This window comes from Vombatus ursinus, unplaced genomic scaffold, assembly GCF_900497805.2.
Source record: "Vombatus ursinus unplaced genomic scaffold, bare-nosed wombat genome assembly UNPS02014867.1, whole genome shotgun sequence".
Lineage (NCBI taxonomy): Eukaryota > Metazoa > Chordata > Mammalia > Diprotodontia > Vombatidae > Vombatus > Vombatus ursinus.
In genome coordinates, this window is record NW_020954645.1 from 2,389,179 (window position 1) to 2,409,329 (window position 20,151).

At 38.2% G+C, this 20,151-nt stretch overlaps 1 protein-coding gene across 1 annotated transcript in view; it reads left to right on the top strand.

Annotated features, from left to right (window-relative positions):
- The window catches only part of LOC114028018 (tubulin delta chain-like), an 80,060-nt gene that overhangs the window by 42,411 nt on the left and 17,498 nt on the right, over window positions 1–20,151 (top strand). Inside the window, exons 2-4 of the mRNA XM_027842199.1 lie at window positions 4,839–4,946; window positions 7,296–7,391; window positions 14,026–14,087. Of these exons, the coding sequence (XP_027698000.1) occupies window positions 4,843–4,946; window positions 7,296–7,391; window positions 14,026–14,087 (262 nt within the window). The 5' untranslated portion in view covers window positions 4,839–4,842. The remainder of the gene's footprint in view (window positions 1–4,838; window positions 4,947–7,295; window positions 7,392–14,025; window positions 14,088–20,151) is intronic.

Below are 20,151 nucleotides of genomic sequence, written 5' to 3' on the forward strand. Positions count from 1 at the left end.
TTTGTTAGAGTAAAATTCCTAAGTCCCCTGGCTGTGTTGTAGTAGAAAGAACTAGGGATTTGGATTAGGATCAAAATCCTGGCTCTTTAACTTACTATACAGTTATCCCTTCCACATTTCAGGGGTTAGGGGCATGGTGCCTGATCTGAAAAATGTGCATAAAATTTTTTTGGCCCTCCCTTTGTAGCAGAGAAGTCATCTGATTTTTTTCTTTTCCTTTTTCTTTTATGGGGTATTTATAGTACCTTACTGTAAAATTTGGATTAAGTATTTGATCATAGGCTCTGTGTTGTCTGATGGCCTTCACATGTCATCTGCAGCTTCCACAAAACTCCCTCAAAATTCCCATTTAATTTTTTTTTTTTTTTGGCTAGGCAATGGGGTTAAGTGACTTGTCCAGGGTCACACAGCTAGTAAGTGCTGTGTGTCTGAGGTCGGATTTGAACTCAGGTCCTCCTGAATCCAGGGCCAGTGCTCTATCCACTGCGCCACCTACCTGCCCCTCATTTAATTTCTTATGCCAACCCATGATATATCAAAACCTTGATGGGGAAACTTGCGATGTGGATGGGATCATTGTATATGTCCAATTTGAGATGCATGTGGTCCTTACCACTGGCCCTATCTCTACTTTGTTCACATTTCTCCAATTTTTGTTAGACTTTACACAGAATCTTGGAATCTTAAATTCTGAAGGAAACCCAAGAAGCCATCATTTAACCCAACCCCTATTTGAATAAACCACAACCCAATAACATACCCAACAAGTAATTAACTAGCCTTTGTTTGTGGCACCCCAGTGAAGGAGAACCCAAGTCCTTCCAACAGCCCATTCCACTCTTGGGTAGCTGTAGTTATTAGGAAGTTCTTCCTGACATCAAGCTTAAATTTGTCTCTTTGTAACTTATACCTATGGCTCCTTTCCTTGCTCCCTGGGGCCAAACAGAACACGGTCATCCTTCTTCCAACATGATAACCCTTTTTATCCTTGAAGACAGTTATCATGTCCTCTATCTCTACCCAAGTCTTCTCTTCTCTGGGTCAAACATCTCTATGTCCTAAAATCAATACTTATATGGCGTGACCTTGAGGCCCTTCATGATCCTAGTTGCCCTCCTCTGGACATTCTCTAATATCCTTCCTGAAGTAGCATTTTAAAAAATATTATAATGTCCTCATCCTTCAATATATCAATGTCTATTTTGTGGGTATAGACTTCTTTGGAAAATTATAGAATTATAACATTTGTGAGTTGGAAAATTATACAGACTAATTTTACATGTGGAAAGATTTTTCATAAAATTTGGAGTTCTTAGGAAACACCTAAGCCAAGGGTTCTTAACCTAGAGTCTGTGAACTTGTTTTTAAAAAAATATTTATTTTTATGACTGCATTCCAATATAACTGGTTTCCTTTGTATTTTATTTTACACATTTAAAAAACATTATTCTGAGGAGTCCATTGCCGTCATCAGATTACCACTGGGCTCCACGACACAAAAAAGGTTAAAAGCTGCTGTTTGATCTAGGCCAAACTGTTCAGTTTACATATGAGGAAGGTAAGAACTGGAGTGATTAGATGTCTTGCCTAAAATAAGGGTAGTAAATAGCAGTTGTTGTTTGTTGTTGTGGTTGAGTCATTTCAGTTGTGTCCAACTCTTCATGACCCTATTTTGGGGTTTTCTTGGTGAAGATACTGGAGTGGTTTGCCATCTCTTTCTCCAGCGCATTTGACAGATGAGGAAACTGAGGCAGGGTCACACAGCTAGTAAGAACTAGTATTAAGAACCATATCCTCCAACTCCAAATCCAGTTTTCTTTCCACCACGCTAGGCCATATTTCTAGGTTTAACTAGCAAACTACAGATCTGGGAGTGATGAGATGTTATCGTGGTTTGGCCACTAAATTGTTTTGTAACTGAACAAATGCCTTAATTTTCTTCTGCCTCAATTTCCCTGCTGCAATGACGAGCACCAATAGATACATGCTCCCCACTGTAGTAAAGCAGTGTGTCCTCCCCCCCCTTTTTTATGCAGATAGCTTGGGAGATACAGAGCTTAACATTATGAGACACACATTTTTCAGCACCAGACATTTCAGCGCCTGGTATGGTAGGTTAGAAAGATTAATGGCTGCTTTTCAGGAAGACTTACGTAGAGTCCACAGACGACCTTTTCCTGAAGACTTTGCAGAGGCTAGAGTCAAAGAATTTGAGACAGTTCAGGGAGAGGTGAGGTAACCAAGGGGCATCACTGAACTTATGATATGGTAAGGGGCGTATTGAGGGCACCTGTCCATTTACTGGGACAGACAATGTAATAGTGGTAGGAAATGTGGGGAAAATAAATATCTTCCTTGTTACAAGGGATCTGACTTGTCCTTGCATCGCCTTTTCCCCACAGGAAAAAGTTAGCCTTGCTCTGCCCAGGACAAAGATTGATAATAATCAGTTACTCATATTTCCATATCACCCTAGGATTTACAAAATCATGTGATCTCTTCATAACAGCCTATTATGCCTAAGGTTGTAGTAATTCTCAGAGTGGGCACTGAACCTTAGTCATAGATCAAGATTAACATGTGGCAGATCTCCCTGAAGGATTTGCTTGTAACAATTTTTTGGGCTATTTTATTTAGTCTCCATATCCTGGCTCCAACACTTAGGAGTTGTGTGATAGTCATTAGTTGGAAGGACCTCTCTCAGATTCAGTTTTCTTATCTGTAAAATGGGGGTAATAATATTTATACTGTCTGACTCACAGGGTTGTAAGGGAAGTTCTTGGTTAATCTTAAAGGAGTACAGAGAAGTCATAGTTATTATTATATATTATAGTTTTTATTCTCTAATTTGTCATATTCTTTAGTATGACTTTTTTGCAAGTTGGGCTCTTCCTTTGTTAAAAAAATATTTTTTATTGGGGCAGCTTGGTGGTGCAGTGGACAGAGCACTGGCTCTGGAGTCAGGAGGATCTGACTTCAAATCCAGTCTCAGACACTTGATGCTTACTAACTGTGTGACTCTAGGCAAGTCACTTAACCCCATTGCCTAGCCAAAAAAAAAAAAGTATTTTCTGTGTAATAAAGCATTCCCTAGATACCCATCAATTGGAGAATGGCTGAACAATTTGCGGTATATGATTGCAATATAGTATTACTGTATTATAAGAAATGATAAGCAGACAGGTTTCAGAAAAACCTGGAAAGACTTACATGAACTGATACAAAATGAAGCAAGTAGAACCAGGAGAACATTGTACACAGTAACAGCACTACTGTACAATGATTAACTGTGAATGACTTAGCTATTCTCCACAAAACAGTGATCCAAGACAATTCCAAAGGACTCTTGATAAAAATACTATCCACCTCCAGAGAAAGAACTGATGCAGTCTGAATATAGATCAAAGCATACTATTTTTCACTTTATGTATTTTTTTCATGTTCTTTTTTCCTTTGGGTCTGTGTCTTCTTTTACGTCATGACAAATATGGTAATATATTTTGCATAATTGAACATGTATAACCTATATAAAATGGCTTACTGTCTTGGCGGGGGGGAGGGAGAGAGAAAATTTGGAACTCAAAATGTTTTTCTTTTTTCTTTTTTAAAAAAATACAAATGAATAATTTTTTCAGTTACATGTAAAGACAATTTTTAACATTCAGTTTTTTTTTTCTTTTCTTTTTTTTTTGTGAGGCAACTGGAATCAAGTGACTTGCCCAGAGTCACACAGCTAGTAAGTGTCAAGTGTCTGAGGCCGAATTTGAACTCAGGTCCTCCTGACTCCAGGGTCAGTGCTCTATCCTCTGCGCCACCTAGCTGCCCCAACATTCAGTTTTTTAAATAAAATTTTGAGTTCCAAATTTTTCTCCTTCCCTCCCCTTCCTCCTCCCTAAGACAGTAAATAATTTGATATAGGTTATATGTGTGTAATCATGTAAAACCTATTTTCCATATTAGTCATGTTGTAAAATAAAAAAAACAGAACAAAAGGAAAAAACTATGAAAAAAAAAAGTGAAAATAGTATGCTTCAATCAGCATTCAGACTCCATCAGTTCTTTCTTTGCACGGGGATAGCATTTTCTATCATGCATCTTTTGGAATTGTCTTGGATCATTGCATTGCTGAGGAGAACTAAGTCAATCATAGCTGATCATTGCACAATGTTGCTATTACTGTATACAATATTCTCCTGATTCTGCTCACTTTATTCAGCATCAGTTCGTTCAAGTCTTTCCAGGTTTTTCTGAAATCTGCACACAATATTATTCCATTACATTCATATACCACAACTTGTTCATCTGTTCCCCATTTGATGGGTATCTCCTCAATTTCCAATTCTTGGCCACCACAAAAAGAGCTGTTATAAATATTTTTATACATATGGGTCCTTTTCCCTTTTTTATAATCTCTTTGGGATACAGACCTAGAAGTGGTGTATTGCTGGGTCAAAGGGTATACAGAGTTTGATTGCCCTTTGGGCATAGGAACTTGAAATTTAAAAAAAAATGAATGCTAAAAATTGTCTTTACATGTAACTAGGGAAAATAAAATATTATTGATAAAGCATTTCCTGCAAATGAATCTTTCAACATGGGCAAACAGAATTTGATTCTCACAAGACCTTCTTTGAATTGTTTAAATCACTGTGCACCTCTGCAGGGAAAGTGGTTCTACAACCTGTTAGTTGTTGGTCCACTGTATGGAGGCGAGGACAGAAGGCGACAGGCTTCCCAGCTTCCGTTTTGGGGACCTTTGCTTGGGATTATTTTGGCTTGTGACTGGGTTCTGTATATTATATTTTGTACTCTTATTGTCATTTCATCTTCCTCCCCAGGGAAATGTCTACTGTTTGGCTTCAAGTTGGACAATGTGGCAGCCAGATAGCTCAGGAGTTGTGGCACATCTTAGGCCTTGTAAACGGATCCTGTGGAAAAATAGATAGGTAAAATGGTTGGTTTTGTTTGTTTGTTTTTGTGAGGCAGTTGGGGTTAAGTGACTTGTCCGGGGTCACACAGCTAGGAAGTATTGTGTATCTGAGACCGGATTTGAACTCAGGTCCTCCTGACTCCATGGCAGGAGCTCTATCCACTGCACCACCTAGCTGCCCCTAGGTAATGCAGTTTTAATACTGCCTGAAACAACTATGGGCTACTCCTTCAGCTTATGTACCTGTATACCTGGCTAGCAGGTATTGGACACTCCATTTTTCCATCAGTTCAGGTCTGATTTCCATCAGGGGTGGTTCTCTAGTGAAATTATGGGTTTTCCCTAATATGTAGTCTTTAACTTTGAATAGTCAAGTAATGATTTAACATTTTCAGTATTGACTTTTTTCCTCATCACACCTCACTTAATTCATTTTTCATATCCAGCTCATTGTTCTTAACCAGTTTTATGTCATGGACTACTTTGGCAATCTTGTAAAGCACATCTCAGAATTATGCTTTTAAACACATAAAATAAAATACATGAGATTATAAAGGAAACAAACTATGTTGAAATACAGTTATTGAAGGTTTTTTTTTAAACAAATAAGTTTATAAATCCCAGGTTAAGAACTCCTATCATAGACTGAGAATTGAGGAGCTCTTTAAAAAAGCACTGTCTTCCATAATGGAGTTTTAACTTAAGCTTTGTGTGAAGTGAACAAACCAGCCACTTACTGGTTAGAATCCCGACAGCTAATAGCCACAAATTGTCAAAATACAATTCTTTTGCAAACCATAGTCAAGAAGTCTTGAATGATTGCATATGTTTCTGCGTCCATTGAATAATTCTGTTCTTGGACTCAGGATGAAAAATGCTCTCCACTTCTAGACAGAGATGGGTTCAGAGAGCAGATTGAAGCATAATTTTTTTCTCTTTCTTTTTCTTTTCAGGACATGGCTAATATGGAAATATGTTTCTCATAACTTCTATGTGCAATGAGTGTTGCATGTTTTGCTTTCTCAAGGGGTGGCAGGGTATAAAGAGGGAGAGATTTGAGAACTGAAAATAAAATTAAATTAAACAGAAAAGTTTTTTTAATTAAAAAAAAAAAGTGATTCTATCCTTCCAGGGCTATGGCATATATGCCTACCTATAAGATATTTCACTGGACACATCTTATTTTTTTGGTTTCCATTTCCTTCCTTTTTTTTTTTTTCAGACTGGCTCTCCTTTTCTCACTCAGGTTGGAATTTCAGTGGCCAATTAATAGGCCTACCATTGTTAAGCACAGAAGCTTTTACCTGTTCCATTTTTTTTTTAACCTGGGTCAATTTACTCCTTTTTAAGTGGCTTAGTGGCCCTCCAGTCCTGCGGACTCACTATCCACTATGGCAACCTATCCGCTTTAGTCCTTCTGCAGCTAGAAACTCCTGGGTCCAAATGATCCACCAACCTCAGCCTCTCTCAGTAGCAGAGATTACAGGGGCAGGCCACCACATTTGGCCAAATTCCAGTTTCTTAGAAAAAGATCTAAAGACATTTTCATATAGGAGAGAAGAACTAGTGGTCCGTCAATAAGCTTCTATTAAACACCTACTATGTGTCAGGCACAAGATTTTAGCCACATCATGTAGCATTCTCTTCTACTAAAGTCCTTTTCTAAATCCTCTTGGTAGCAAAGGGAGTTACTGAATAGGCAGTAGTAGCTAGATCAGTAGTAGATTACATCAAACTTAAGGTTCAATTCAATTTAACTAAATAGGTATTAATTAAGCACATACCATGAGCTAAAATACATAAATACAAAATATACACCAAGTGATTTTTTTGTTTTTTGTTTTGGGGGGAGGGACAGAATTGCTAACAATTGAGGGGATAAAGAAAGGTCTTCTGTAGAAAGAGACTCTTGATCAGAGCACAGCCTTGAATAGAGATGGAGATTCCAAGATGTGGGGGTGAGAAGGGAGTGCATCTACAGAGTATAAATCTAGGTTCAGCAGGAAGAAAGTACAGAAAGATGATTTCAGCATGACATAATAAAAAAATTTCCTAATAATTGGGATTGGATAAAAGTGGAGAAGGGCTGCGTAACTTTTCTCTTTATTATGAGGGAGGGTTGAAAGGTTGGGGGGAATAGATTCAGAAAAGACTAAGGTATAAAAAACAAGAAATGCCAATAAAATTTTTGTTTTCGAAAAAGGTAATCTAAAAACAAAAATAATCAAATGAAATTGTAAATGGAATAAATGACATTCTGAGGTCATGGGAAACTGGGATAATTGGGTTCAGGCATCAGTCTAGCAGGTGTGCCAACTGCAGAAACACATCCTTTTCATCCAGGGCTGCTTTGTTTTTCTTTCAGGAATCCCTTCTGCTCCCGTGATGGAAAGCTCAGTGCTGTCTGTGTGGACAGTGAATCCAGAGTGATAAAGAAAATGCAGAAACAAGTGAAGAAAGGGTAAGGGACCCAACCTAAGTCCTTTTCTGAGGAACGTAGCTTACCTCCATGTTGCAGTCAGAACCACTGGTGGTTATTTTTTGCTAACTGTTCTTCTTTGTTATGAAGGAGAAGTCCAGTTTAGGAGTGGCCTAAAAATGACAAGGATATAAAATGAAAAGGAATCAATAGAACTCATTTTTTAAAAGTGATTCCCAATCCTCTGGGATTATACCCATCTCTTTGAATTTATCTCCATTTCATCCTTTATTGACTACATGTATGGACAGAAATGGAGATAAATTGGTGATGTATTTAAGAATGAGAAAATAAAGTTGGACAGCCCATATGGTACATTTGTAATCCTGAGATATTAAAAGAAATAAAGGAAAGCTTCTAGAGTGTCAAGTGGATTTTCTGTGGAAATACACGGACAATAATTGCTCAGAATGCCAAGGTACTAAGACTTGCATTCATTACTGATGAAGAGACCACATATACTGATGAGACCTCAAATCAAAGTGACTTTGTTAAGTATAAAAAAAAGTCCTTTGGATAAATTTGTTCTAAATTGAGAAATTGGTTTATCTTGGAAATGCTATAGACTCCCAGCATATATCTGGAATTCAACAAGGCATGTGACATAGTCCCTAGCAAAATCCATATAGACAAGATGGAGAAATACAGACTGTCAGATTCAAAACTGAACTGGACCCTAAGATTAGTAATAATAATGATGATAATAATAATAATCACATTTATATAGTGCTTTCAGGTTTGCAAAACACTTTCCTCACAACAATCCTATGGGGGGTAGACATTGCAAGTATTGTTATTCCCACTTTACAGATGAGGACACTGAAGCTCAGAGAGACTTCAGTGACTTGGCCAAGGTCACACAACTAATATATGTCAGAACCAGTATTCAAACTTGAGTCTCTCCTGACTCATAAGTCAAAATGATAATCTAGGTCACTCTGATGGAAGGTCTCTAATGCATTGCCCCAGTTATATCAGGAATATTTGTTGGGTTTTTTTTTTAATTCTCAGTCCTAGGATGTTCTGGATATTCTTAGTTAGAGATGAATTGTACTAGATCAAGATCATTTATCAACTGGGGAATGGCTCTTATTTTTATAAATTTGACTCAGTTCTCTATATGTTTGAGAAATGAGGACTTTATCAGAGAAACTTGCTTGAAAATGTTTTTCACAGTTAGTATTTCCCTTCCTCCTATTACTCCACCCTGTTTATTCTCTTCTCTGTCTTCTTTTCTTAATCTGGGGTACATTGACTCTGAAGGGGTCTATGGATAGATTTTAAGGGGTCTATGAACGTGGATGAGAAAAAATTGCATCTTTATTTCATTGTAATAGATTTCTTTTGTAATTTTATTTATTTTATGCATTTTTTTTATTTAGTATTCTATTTTCCCCCAGGCACATGTAAAAACAATTGTTAACAATCGTTTTTAAAACTTTGAGTTCCAAATTCTCTCCCTTCCTCCCTCCCCTCACCACTGAGAAGGCAATCAATTCGATATAGGTTATACATGTGTAGTCATGCAAAACATTTCTATAGTAGTCATGTTGTAAAAGAAAACATAGACCAAAAAAAAAAAAACCTTCAAGAAAAATAAAGCAAAAAAAAGTATGCTTCAATCTGTATTCAGACAGCAACAGTTCTTTCTCTGGGGATGGATAGCATTTTTCATCATTAGTCCTTCAGAGTTGTTTTTTGGATCTTTGTGTTGCTGAGAATAGCTAAGTCATTCACAGCTGATCATCTTACAATATTGCCGTTACTTTTTATACAGTACATTTCACTTAGCATCAACTCATGCAAGTCTCTCTAGGCTTTTCCAAGAGCATCCCCCTCATTATTTCCTATAGCACAATAATATTTCATCACAATCACATACCACAGCTTGTTCAGCCATTCCCCAACTGATGGGCATCCCCTCAATTTCCAATTCTTTGCCACCAGAAAAGAGCTGCTATAAATATTTTTGTCCATGTAAGTTGTTTTCTTTTTTGTTTTTTTAATCTGTTGGGATACAGACCTAGTAGTGGTATTGCTAGGTCAAAGGGTATGCATGGTTTTATAGCCCTTTGGGCATAGTACCAAATTGCTATACAGAATGATTGAATCAGTTCACAATTCCACCAACAATGCATTAATGCCTCATATCTTTTTTTTTTGGTGAGGCAGTTGGGGTTAAGTGACTTGCCCAGAGTCACACAGCTAAGTGAGTGTTATGTGTCTCAGGTCAGATTTGAACTCAGGTCCTCCTGACTCCAGAGCTGGTGCTCTATCCACTGAGCCACCTAGCTGCCCCTCCGCATTTTTCCCACATCTCCTCCAACATTTGTCATTTTCCTTTTCTGTCCTATTAGCCACTCTAATAGAAATGAGGTAACAGAATTGTTTTAATTTACATTTCTCCAATCAATAGTGAGTTAGAGCATTTTTTCATATGGCTATAGATAGTTTTGATTACTTCATCTGAAAACTGTTCATATCTTTTGATCATTTATCACCTGGAGAATGGCTCTTATTTTTATAAATTTGACTCAGTTCTCTATATGTTTGAGAAATGAGAACTTTATCAGAGAGACTTGCTTCAAATTTTTTTCACAGTTACAATTGCTAACTGTATTTCCCTTCATCCTATTCCCCCACCTCATTTATTCTATTCTCTCTCTCTTTTTACCATGTCCCTCCTCAAAAGTGTTTTGCTTCCGACTACCCCTTCTTCCAATCCCACTCCCCTCACCTTATTCCTTTCCCCTCCTACTTTCCTGTAGGGTAAGATAGATTTCCATCCCCAAATGAATGTGTATGTTATTCCCTCTTGGAGCCAGTTCTGATGAGAGTAAGATTCACTCACTCCCACTCACCTCCCCCCTCTTCCCCTCTGCTGTAAAAGCTTTTTCTTGCCTCTTTTATGTGAGGTAATTTACCCATTCTACCTCTCCCTTTTTTACTGTACATTCCTCTCTCACCCTTTAATTTTATTTTTTTAGATATCATCCCTTCATATTCAACTCACACCTATGCCCTTGCCCTCCCTCCCCCATCTTTCTCTCTTTCTCCCTCTCTCTCTCTCTCTTTCTCCCTCTCTCTCTCTACACACACACACACACACACACACACACACACACATACACAGTCTTCCTATCTTCGCTAATAATGAGAAAGTTCTTATGAGTTACAATATCATCTTCCCGTGTAGGAAGTAAACAGTTTAACCTTATTAAGTCCCTTATGATTTCCCTTTCCTGTTTACCTTTTTCTGCTTCTCTTGAGTCTTGTATTTAGATTTTCTATTTTCTATTCAGCTCTGGTCTTTTCATCAGGAATGCTTGAAAGTCCTCAATTTCATTGAATGTCCAGTTTTTTTTCCCCCTGAAAGATTATTCTTAGTTTTGCTGATTGTAATCCTAGCTCCTTTGCCTTCTGGAATATCATATTCCAAGCCCTCCAATCCTTTAATGTAGAAGCTGCTAAATCTTGTGTTGTCCTGACTGTGGCTCCACCATACTTGAATTGTTTCTTTCTGGCTGCTTGCAAAATTCTCTCCTTGACTTGGGAGCTCTGGAATTTGGCTATAATATTTCTGGGAGTTTTCATTTTGGGATCTTTTTTAGGAAGTGATTCTTTCAATTTCTACTTTACCCTCTAGTTCTAGAATATCAGGACAGTATCCCGTGATAATTTCTTGAAAAATGATGTCTAGGCTCTTTTTTTAACCATGGTTTCAGGTTGTCCAATGATTTTTAAATTATCTCTCCTGGATCTATTTTCCAGGTCAGTTGTTTTTCCAGTGAGATATTTCATATTGTCTTCTATTTTTTCTTTAGGTTTTGTTTTATCGTTTCTTGATTTCTCATAAAGTCAATAGCTTCCATTTGCTCAATTCTAATTTTTAAGGAATTATTTTGTGCAGTGAGCTTTTGAACCTCCTTTTGTATTTGGCCAATTCTATTTTTTAATGAGTTTTTCAGTGGATTTTTGTGCCTCTTTTTCCTTTTGTCCAGTTCTGCTTTTTAAGGCATTCTTCTCTTCATTGGCTTTTTGGACCTCTTTTACCATTTGGCCTATTCTGTTTTTTTAAGGTGTTATTTTCTTCAATGTTTTTTTGTGTCTCCTTTACCAAGCTGTTGACTCTGTTTTTCATGATTTTCTTGCATCACTCTTGTTTCTCTTCCCAATTTTTCCTCTGTCTCTCTTACTTGATTTTCAAAATCCTTTTTGAGCTCTTCCAGAGCCAGAGACCAATTCATATTTTTCTTGGAGGCTTTGGATGTAAGAGCTGTGATTTTGTTACATGCTTCTGAATGTGTGTTTTGAGCTTCTTTGTCACCATAGTAACTTTCTATGGTCAGAATTTTTTTCTGTTGTTTCCTCATATTCCTAGCCTATTACTTGAGTTTTGACTCTTTGTTAAAGTAAGGCTCTGCTTCCAGGGTGGAGAGTGCACTGTCCCAAGCTTCAGGGATTTTGTGCAGCTATTTTTAGAGATGCTTCTTGGAACCTATAAGTTTTCAGTTCTTCCAAGCTGGTGTGATCTAAGGAGAGGTGTTTGCTATTCGACTGGTCTGTGCTCTGGTCTATGAATGACCACAAGTACTCTTTTCTGCCCTGGAACTGTGAGAAGGGTCCCCCACTCCACTGTGGCGACAAGCTCTGATATGCTAGTGCTTCTCTTTGCCCTGGGACTGCCACCCAGGCAAATCTTGAGTTGATCTCTTTTCCTGCCAAGACATGGCAGCTGTGGCTTAGATGCAAATACAATGGATTTGGAGTCAGAATATTATTCAAATCCTAGCTACACTGCTAACTATCTATGTGATCTTATCATTTAACCTCTATGAGCCTCAGTTTACCTATCTGTAAAATAAAGGTGTTAGGCTAGATGAACTCTGTTTCCTTCCAGATATAAATCTTATGATCCCATTTATAGCAGAAAGGTAGAGTTGATTCTAAAGATATGTAAGTAAAACTCTTTGAGAAGTTGTTTTAAGTAGGTAAACCAAGTTGATACTAAGATTGCAAATAACCACTACTGTAAGAGTCTGCAAGGAACAAACTCATTTAGTTTTCATTGATGTCCAAAGTATCTACTCAACTGTACATAGTCATTTATATTTATTTAAGTTTCGCTCTGAAGAGTATATTTTTAGTGGTTTCCTAATACTAGGTAATTTTTATGTTTAACCATCTTGCTAAAGAATTATATTTTTTATTTAAATAAAGGATAATTGAATGCATAAGTGTGTTGACACCACTGTCTCATTTGATTCTAACAACAGTGTAAAGAAAGAATACTTTTCTCTTCTACAGTTGAGAAAATTAAGAAACAGAGTTGATTTTCCTTAGGTTAGACAATTAGGACATAGAAATCTAGGACCACAGAGAATGAGAGAATGAATGAAAAAGCATTTAAATGCTTACCATGTTCAAAGTACTTTGCTAAGTGCTGAACAATATAAATAGAAAGAGAAGACATTTCCTACTCTCAAAAAATTCACGTTCTAATGGGGACAACATCTAGAGGAAGTTTCAGCTGTGAGTAGTATGTAAAGGCTCAGAGATACTTAGAAGAATGCATCATCAAAACAGATAATATTACATCTTCTTTAGTGTCATTTCTGTTGATGAAGCCAGGGCCCCAAAGGCTTATCTCGGACAACCCTTTCTTTTATAGATGATAAGAAATTGAAGACAGAAAAGTTGTGCCAATTTGTACAAGTCAACAGAGCTGGTGCTTGAACATAGGTCTCCTAATTGTAATTCCAGTGTTCTTTTGAAAAGTTATCAATCACAATAATTAGTTGATCATAGGATATAGCTGCTGATGGGTCTCATGAAAAAACTTAGAGATGTGGTTGAATTAGAGTGTTCTTTCCACTGAATCTTACTATACTATGCTTATAAAGGAAGCTTACCTTTAGAACTACATGGCCATATAACTCAAGCACTCAAACTCCCATGTCTGTTTACCCAAATTATAGGGTTATTGTCTAGTTAGACCTTTGGAACTGAACCTGGCCAATCCAAATCTGTAAACCATGGCAAGTACCACAAGTTATTATTGTTATGACCATTTTTATGACCATTTTTATTCCATAGCACAGCAAGGAAGACATTGGACTTGTAGTCAAGGGAGTTGGTTCGAACCCCAGATGACACTATTTGTGTGACTTTGGACAAGTCGCTTTATCTCTTTGGGCCTCGTTTCCTCATTTGTAAAATGAAAGGGTCGAGTTAGAAGGCCTCTGAGTGAGGTCCCTTTCATATTTATGTCTATGGTCCTGTGATCTTTCTATCTTTCCATAAGCCTTTCTTCAGCTAACTGGAGAAAATCCTGGGGAAAGGAAGCTAAATGTCTGACTCAGGTGCTGATTTCTCTTTTGACTTGTGCTACAAGCTTTGGGGGTAATGATTTCCTAGAAAGGGTAACAAATTAAGCGGCAGTAAGGAAGGGCCAGAAGCAGTTTATCAGCAAAGTAGTTAAAGCAATCAAGCAGATTCCCTATGTGGCTAATTACTAGGTCCCTCCCCACTACAGGGTGTTAGTATCAGAATGTGGTTATGGTCCAGGCTTTCCAACAAGTCTCTCACTTTCAACAATGCATTTTTTTTTTTTCAGTTTATTCCGAGAATCGAATGTAATAATCGGAAAACAGGGAAGAGGGAAGAATTGGGCGTGTGGTAAGACTCTGATCTCTCAGCACTTACTTTTGTTGTTTGTTTTGTCCAGACCTGACCTAAGATTTTCAGTGTTAGCTAGGTGACCCCTTCTGAAATTTATTTTCTTTGAGAATTGCCCAAGGCACACAGAGGTTAGTGGTTAAGTGACTTGCCTTGGTCACACAGTTTGTATGTATGAGAGGAAAGTCTTTGTAGCTCCAAGGTGGCTCTCTGTTCACCACACCAAGCTTCTTCTCTAGAGACTTATGCATGTAGTGAGCATTTTGTTAGTTGTTAAATATACCATCACTCAGAGTAGATTATGAATTCCCAGAAAGCAGAGACCATGTATTCTATTTTTATTATTCAGTTTTTATTGTTTCTCATATAGAATACTCTATCTCCTGTCTCTGGGCCTTTGCACATCATAATTAGCTCCTTTTAAGCCTAGGGACAAAATAAAGGCCCCTAAAGTCCCTGATCTGTGGCTTTAGAAAGTTTATTTTAGAAGAAAAGTTAGGAGTTTAATTATAATCTCTCCAAGTCCCCAGTTTGAAAAATTTCTAAGCTTTAGACAGTGGTTGGAATCACCTAAATTTACATTTGTATCTATCTGTAGTTCATCTTTGACATCTTTGAGGTTGAGGCAAAATTCAGGTTGCTGATAGTGTTTTCTAGTGAAATAGAAGGCTATGTTATAGTATCTGTGGAGAAAGAGCTTTGGGAAAGAGCAGATCTTTTATTGGGACTTACCTCAGTCCTTAAGTAGGTTAGTACAGTGGTGTGACCCACCCTACAATTGGGTCTTCTGCTGTGTGCTGCCAGGAGAGCAGATGGCCCTCCTCCAGAACTCCACACTGCCACAAATCAGTTTTAACTTCTATTTCTCCTTTACCTGGTCACCCCAGGGCTGCTAGTTCTTGATTGGCTAGCTTGGCTTAACCTCACTTCTTCCTTTCAGTTCTTAGATCTTTGGTATATCCATTATTGTTCTGAGATAGCTAGCCTTTTATACAAATTCCTTAGGGTGTGCCCAAATGGCTTTGATTGATTCAAGAAGAAATACTGGCTTTGTTCACTTTCAGTTCTGATTCCCATCACATAGTGTTATAATTCAACAATGGAAATTATCTTCAGGTAGGTGGGACAGTCATTGGGGCCCCACCTGTAATACACCCTTCTTCTCCATTCCCACTGCCTGTCCTCACCCCTGATTTCCCTTGATTTCCTTGAAAACTAGATTCAAGTGTCACCTTCTGTGCGAAGTCTTTCCTGGTTCCTCTAGTTGCTAGTCCTAAATATTTACCTTGTGTTTATTTATTTATTTATTTATTTTTTGGTGAGGCAGTGGGGGTTAAGTGACTTGCCCAGGGTCACATAGCTAGTAAGTGTCAAGTGTCTGGGTTCAGATTTGAACTCAGGTCCTCCTGACTCCAAGGCCAGAGCTCTATCCACTGTGCCACCAAACTGCCCCCCTTATGTTTATTTTATAAATATTTTTACATACCAGTTTCACTTTTGTCTTTGTATTCCTAGTCCCTAGTAGAGTGACTGTTGTGGTTCAGTCATTTCAGACTCTTTGTGACCCTATTTGGGGTTTTCTTGGCAAAGATACTGAAGTGGTTTGCCATTTCCTTCTCTAGCTTATTTTTATTCTCCAGGAATTATTATTATTCTCCAGGAAACTGAGGCAAACAAGGTTAAGTGATTTGCCCAGGGTCACATAGCCTGAGGTTGACCTTGAACTCAGGTCTTCCTGACTCTGATGAAGTACTTGGGTCCTGCCCAAAAAAATTTGACCCAAGCCTTCTGCCAAAGACAAGGTTTATTAAAGATCCGCCATATTAACCAGGCTCTTAAGGAATCTGAGCATCTGTGAGCTATTGGCTAGATTGTAAAAATCTGAGCAGTTACTAGATTATAAGAATTGAGCACCTTAATGGAGACAAGATGGACCTTATATGCAGAAAGACTGTGGAAGGGATCTAGGAAGGATCTTGATGGGAGTGACTGCAATGGAGTCTGGATAGGGTCAAAGGTGGGAAGTAGCCAGGAGCCATAGGGAGGTAAGACAAAGGAGGGCTAGGCTAGGTTAAGGGAGATTGGGTTTGGGTGATAACAAAAGGCCAGTTGATGGGACTATAGCCTCAGGTGAACACCAGAGATTTGGCTATGTGGAAAAGTCCAGGGTTTTTCCTTTTTGGGGTCCAGATCCCATCCTCATCAACTCCAGGCCAAGGAGCTCTATCCACTGCACCACAGAGCTGCTTTAGTAGAGTGTCTAGCATATAGCTAAATAAATGCTTGCTGATTAAATGATTCCATTTCTTTTGATGATGACCCCCCCTACAATACTTTGCATAATAGATTGGTAAATGCTGCTGGTTCAATCACTGACACCTGCTCTGCCATTTTAGTGCTTTACTTTAGTAAAGCTTTAGTCCTCCAGATAGAAACTCTTAACTTTCCTCTCCCCTCCTCCATCCCTCTCCCCGACACCATTTGTCATTCCTCACCTGAGTAACCCTTGGGAGCATCCTCCTTCAGATTTTTCCACTTAAGCTGTAGAGCTGCTGAAGGTCCTTGAAGAAAGTCACAGATTTCACCCACCATAAATTAATGGCCACCAAGTGGATAATGGTCCCTGGGCCTTGTAGTCTGAAGTATTTTGTTCCCTTAGCCCTCTCCCCTGTTGCTGGTCCCTTACTACCTCTGCTCAGCAATTGATCTACTCTTATTGGCCTCCTCCTCTCTTCCTTTCTCAAAACTTTTCATTCATTTTCTCCTCCCTGTGCTTGACTAAGGCTAATCCCTTTATGTGTTACATCTTCTTTGCCCTCCATATTGCTTCTTCCAGAACTTTACTTCAACAGTGATTCTTCTTTTTATTGTACAAATCAATTAACCAATCAACCAACATTTATTAAGGACCTATTAGGTACAAGGCACAGGGCTTAGCCCTGGGGATATAAAGACAAAGAATGAAACAATCCTTACAAGAAGTTTACAGAAACTTCAGTCTCTCCTTCCTTTCCACCAAAAAAATCTTCAGGTCTTATTAAGCCCCAAAAGAACAACCGAAAAAAAAAAAACCACAAACCCCAAAACAGTAACAACAAAAAGCAATCCCTTGACCATTTAAAAAACCTAATTTTCCCATCCTACATTTCTCTTTCCTTCACTACTAAACTTCTTGAATAATTAACTTGGCATTAATATCCCTACTGCTGCAGCACCTACTCTCTCTATAACCTCTTCAATCTGGTTTTCATCTCTTCTATTAGTCCTATCGAACCTACTCTTAAAAATCCACAGCAATTTTAATTTGAAAATCCACAGGTTCTTCTTTAGCCCTGTTTCTTTCTAACCTCTATACAGTTTTCATCACTGTTGATCACTACCACCTCCTGTTGGATACACCCAGGTTTTTGGTTGTTTTTTTTTTTTGCTTCAAGAATATTACACCCTCTTGGTTCTCCTCCTTCCTCCCTAACTGTTCCTTTTCTATCTTCTCTGATAGTTTCTTATCCTCTTCCTAACCGTATAATGTATATGTGACCTCAGGTTCTGTCTCCACCTCTCCTTTCTTTTCTCCATTCTCTCTCTTAGAAAGTTCATTCATTCATATGATTTTAATTGTCCCTTCAATATTATTGTCATTATAGGATACTAAGGCATTAAGGGAGAGAGGTTAAAAATAAGCAACTCAAGAAATAAAGTTAGAGGCACAATGGCAAAGAGAGAGATACAAACCCCCTCCTTCCCTCCTCCCCAAAAGGATAGAGTGACACAAAGCTATTCACAGACATTATAAATCTAAGTTTATAGTGTTTTCCTTGCAGCTGTGTGCTATATCATAAGTATTATCATTCATATTTAACAGGTGTAGAAACTGAGTCTCAAAGAGATTAAATAAGTTTCCTGCTGTCACATAGCCAGCAGTGGCAGAACTGGGATTTAAAACCAGGTCTCCTGGATCCCCGTCTATGCTGCCTCTCATAGTGCTGATTTGGTGGAGTTTTAAGACATTCCCTCTTCTAAAGCTTGTTGTGTTCTCAGGACAGTAGGAAAAATAGGAATAATTGTCTTTTGGCATTAATTCCACATGCAAAGAAACTATACCATAGGCTAGACACAGGGGTGACACGTGGCCTCGACGCCGTAGGTTCCTCACTGCTGGTAGAGTTTTCCCAGTTCTGCCTGAGACCAAAAATATCAACAATGCACAGCTGCCTGAACTTCAAATGCTTCCCTTATTCAGGAAGGAAATAAGGCCGTGGCCATTTGAAGTAAAACCCCACCCCTCACACATGAGGACTGGTGGGAGCACAGGAACAACTGTCTCTCATCTAAGACTCAAAGAAGGGCCAGCTGTCAAAACTCTGACAGGGAGGGAGAGTAAACATGAAGATACTGATTGGGAATGCAGTTGAGATGGGTGATTGATTAGCTGGCCTTTCCACACCAGTGAAGGAGTCAGTTAAGTCGGGCAGTAGGCAAACTCGGATGCTTGGAATCTGCTCTAGCTATTTTCCTTATCTTTGGTTAGGCAGACAAGGTTATTGTTGAATGAGGTATGTTGTGTTCCACAGCTGGATATTTGTGTCTGTGTGTGTGTGGACCAGATAGCTCCTTCCCCACAGTGGTTGAATATTAAAATTCTATTTGTGTGAGTTAATGTGGTTCTCTTAGCTCCTATTAGGTTAGAGTTGAGGGGACCGTGGCATATAACCCTAGAACAGAAGAGGAGAACCTTCGGCCTCAAGGCCACATGTGGCCTTCTAGGTCCTTGGGTGCAGCCTTTTGACTGAGTCCAAGTTTTACAGAACAAATCTTTTTATTAGGGGGATTTGTTCTGTGAAGTTTGGATTCGGGAGACTGAGGCAAAAGGATTACTTTAGCTGTTCCGAGTTTTGAACAGGGATCATAGGCAAGCACCACTACGCCCAACAATAGTAGATATTTGTCTCTTTTCTCCCTTTTGGTAACCACTTATCGTAATTTATCTCCTTTCAATTGCTTGACTGTATTTACTTTCTAGGTTTCTCATAATTCCTACTGTGTTTGTGTTTAAGATCCACATTTCACTTTATAAGATTATATTCAGATTTATAGCATAAATTATTCTTATAAAGCTTTGTCTTTTACCTTTTGGATTATCATGTTTCAAGATTTTTTCTTTTTTATAGTAGTTACTTTATAGTAGTTAGTTATAATCCTGACTGGAGTTCTTTGGTACTTGAACTCTTTCTTTCTAGCTGCTCTCAGTATTTCTCTTGTACCTTAGAAACTCTGAGTTTTGGCTTTGACACACCTAGGTATTTTCAATCTGGTGCTTCTTTCAGGAGGTGATCAGTGGATTCTTTCTACTTTACTTTACCTTTGGTTCTATTATCCAGCATCATTCTTTTGTAATTTCTTTAAATATGATATCTAACTTTTTTGTTTTGTCATGACTTTCAGGAAGTGTTAGGATTTTTACTCGATCTCTTCTTACTACTTACTTACTGACTTACAGGTCATTTTTTAAAATGAAGAGCATAAAAGTACCTACCATTCTTTTCCAGTATTTTGACTTTGTTCTAATATTTCTTGTCTCATGGAATCATTTCATTATCTTTGCTCCATTTTTTGTTTTTTATTTTTTTGGCCAGGCAATGGGGTTAAGTAACTTGCCCAGGGTCACACAACTAGTAAATGTTACATGTCTGAGGCCAGATTTGAACTCAGATCTCCTGAATCCAGGGCGGTGCTCTATCCACTTCACCACCTAGCTGCCCCAGTCTTTGCTCTGTTTTGAGATTTCTTTTCAGAGAGTCTACTATTTGGGTAAGGTTTTATACATTCAGTCTTAAGTTATTTAGTCCCTTTCCAAATTTTTCCTTGAGAGTGTTAACTTTATTTTGTGACTTTTAAGACTTCTTGCAAAGATTCTTAGAATGCTTGTGGTCAAGCCGTTCTTTTATCTGAAGTTATATTTGTATTTGCTATGGAGTTACTCTTTTCTTCTGGGTTGACCTCTTGGGCTTCCCTTAGCATCTAGTATTTCTTCATTGTTTTCTTCTGTTTGCTTATCTCTCCAGGC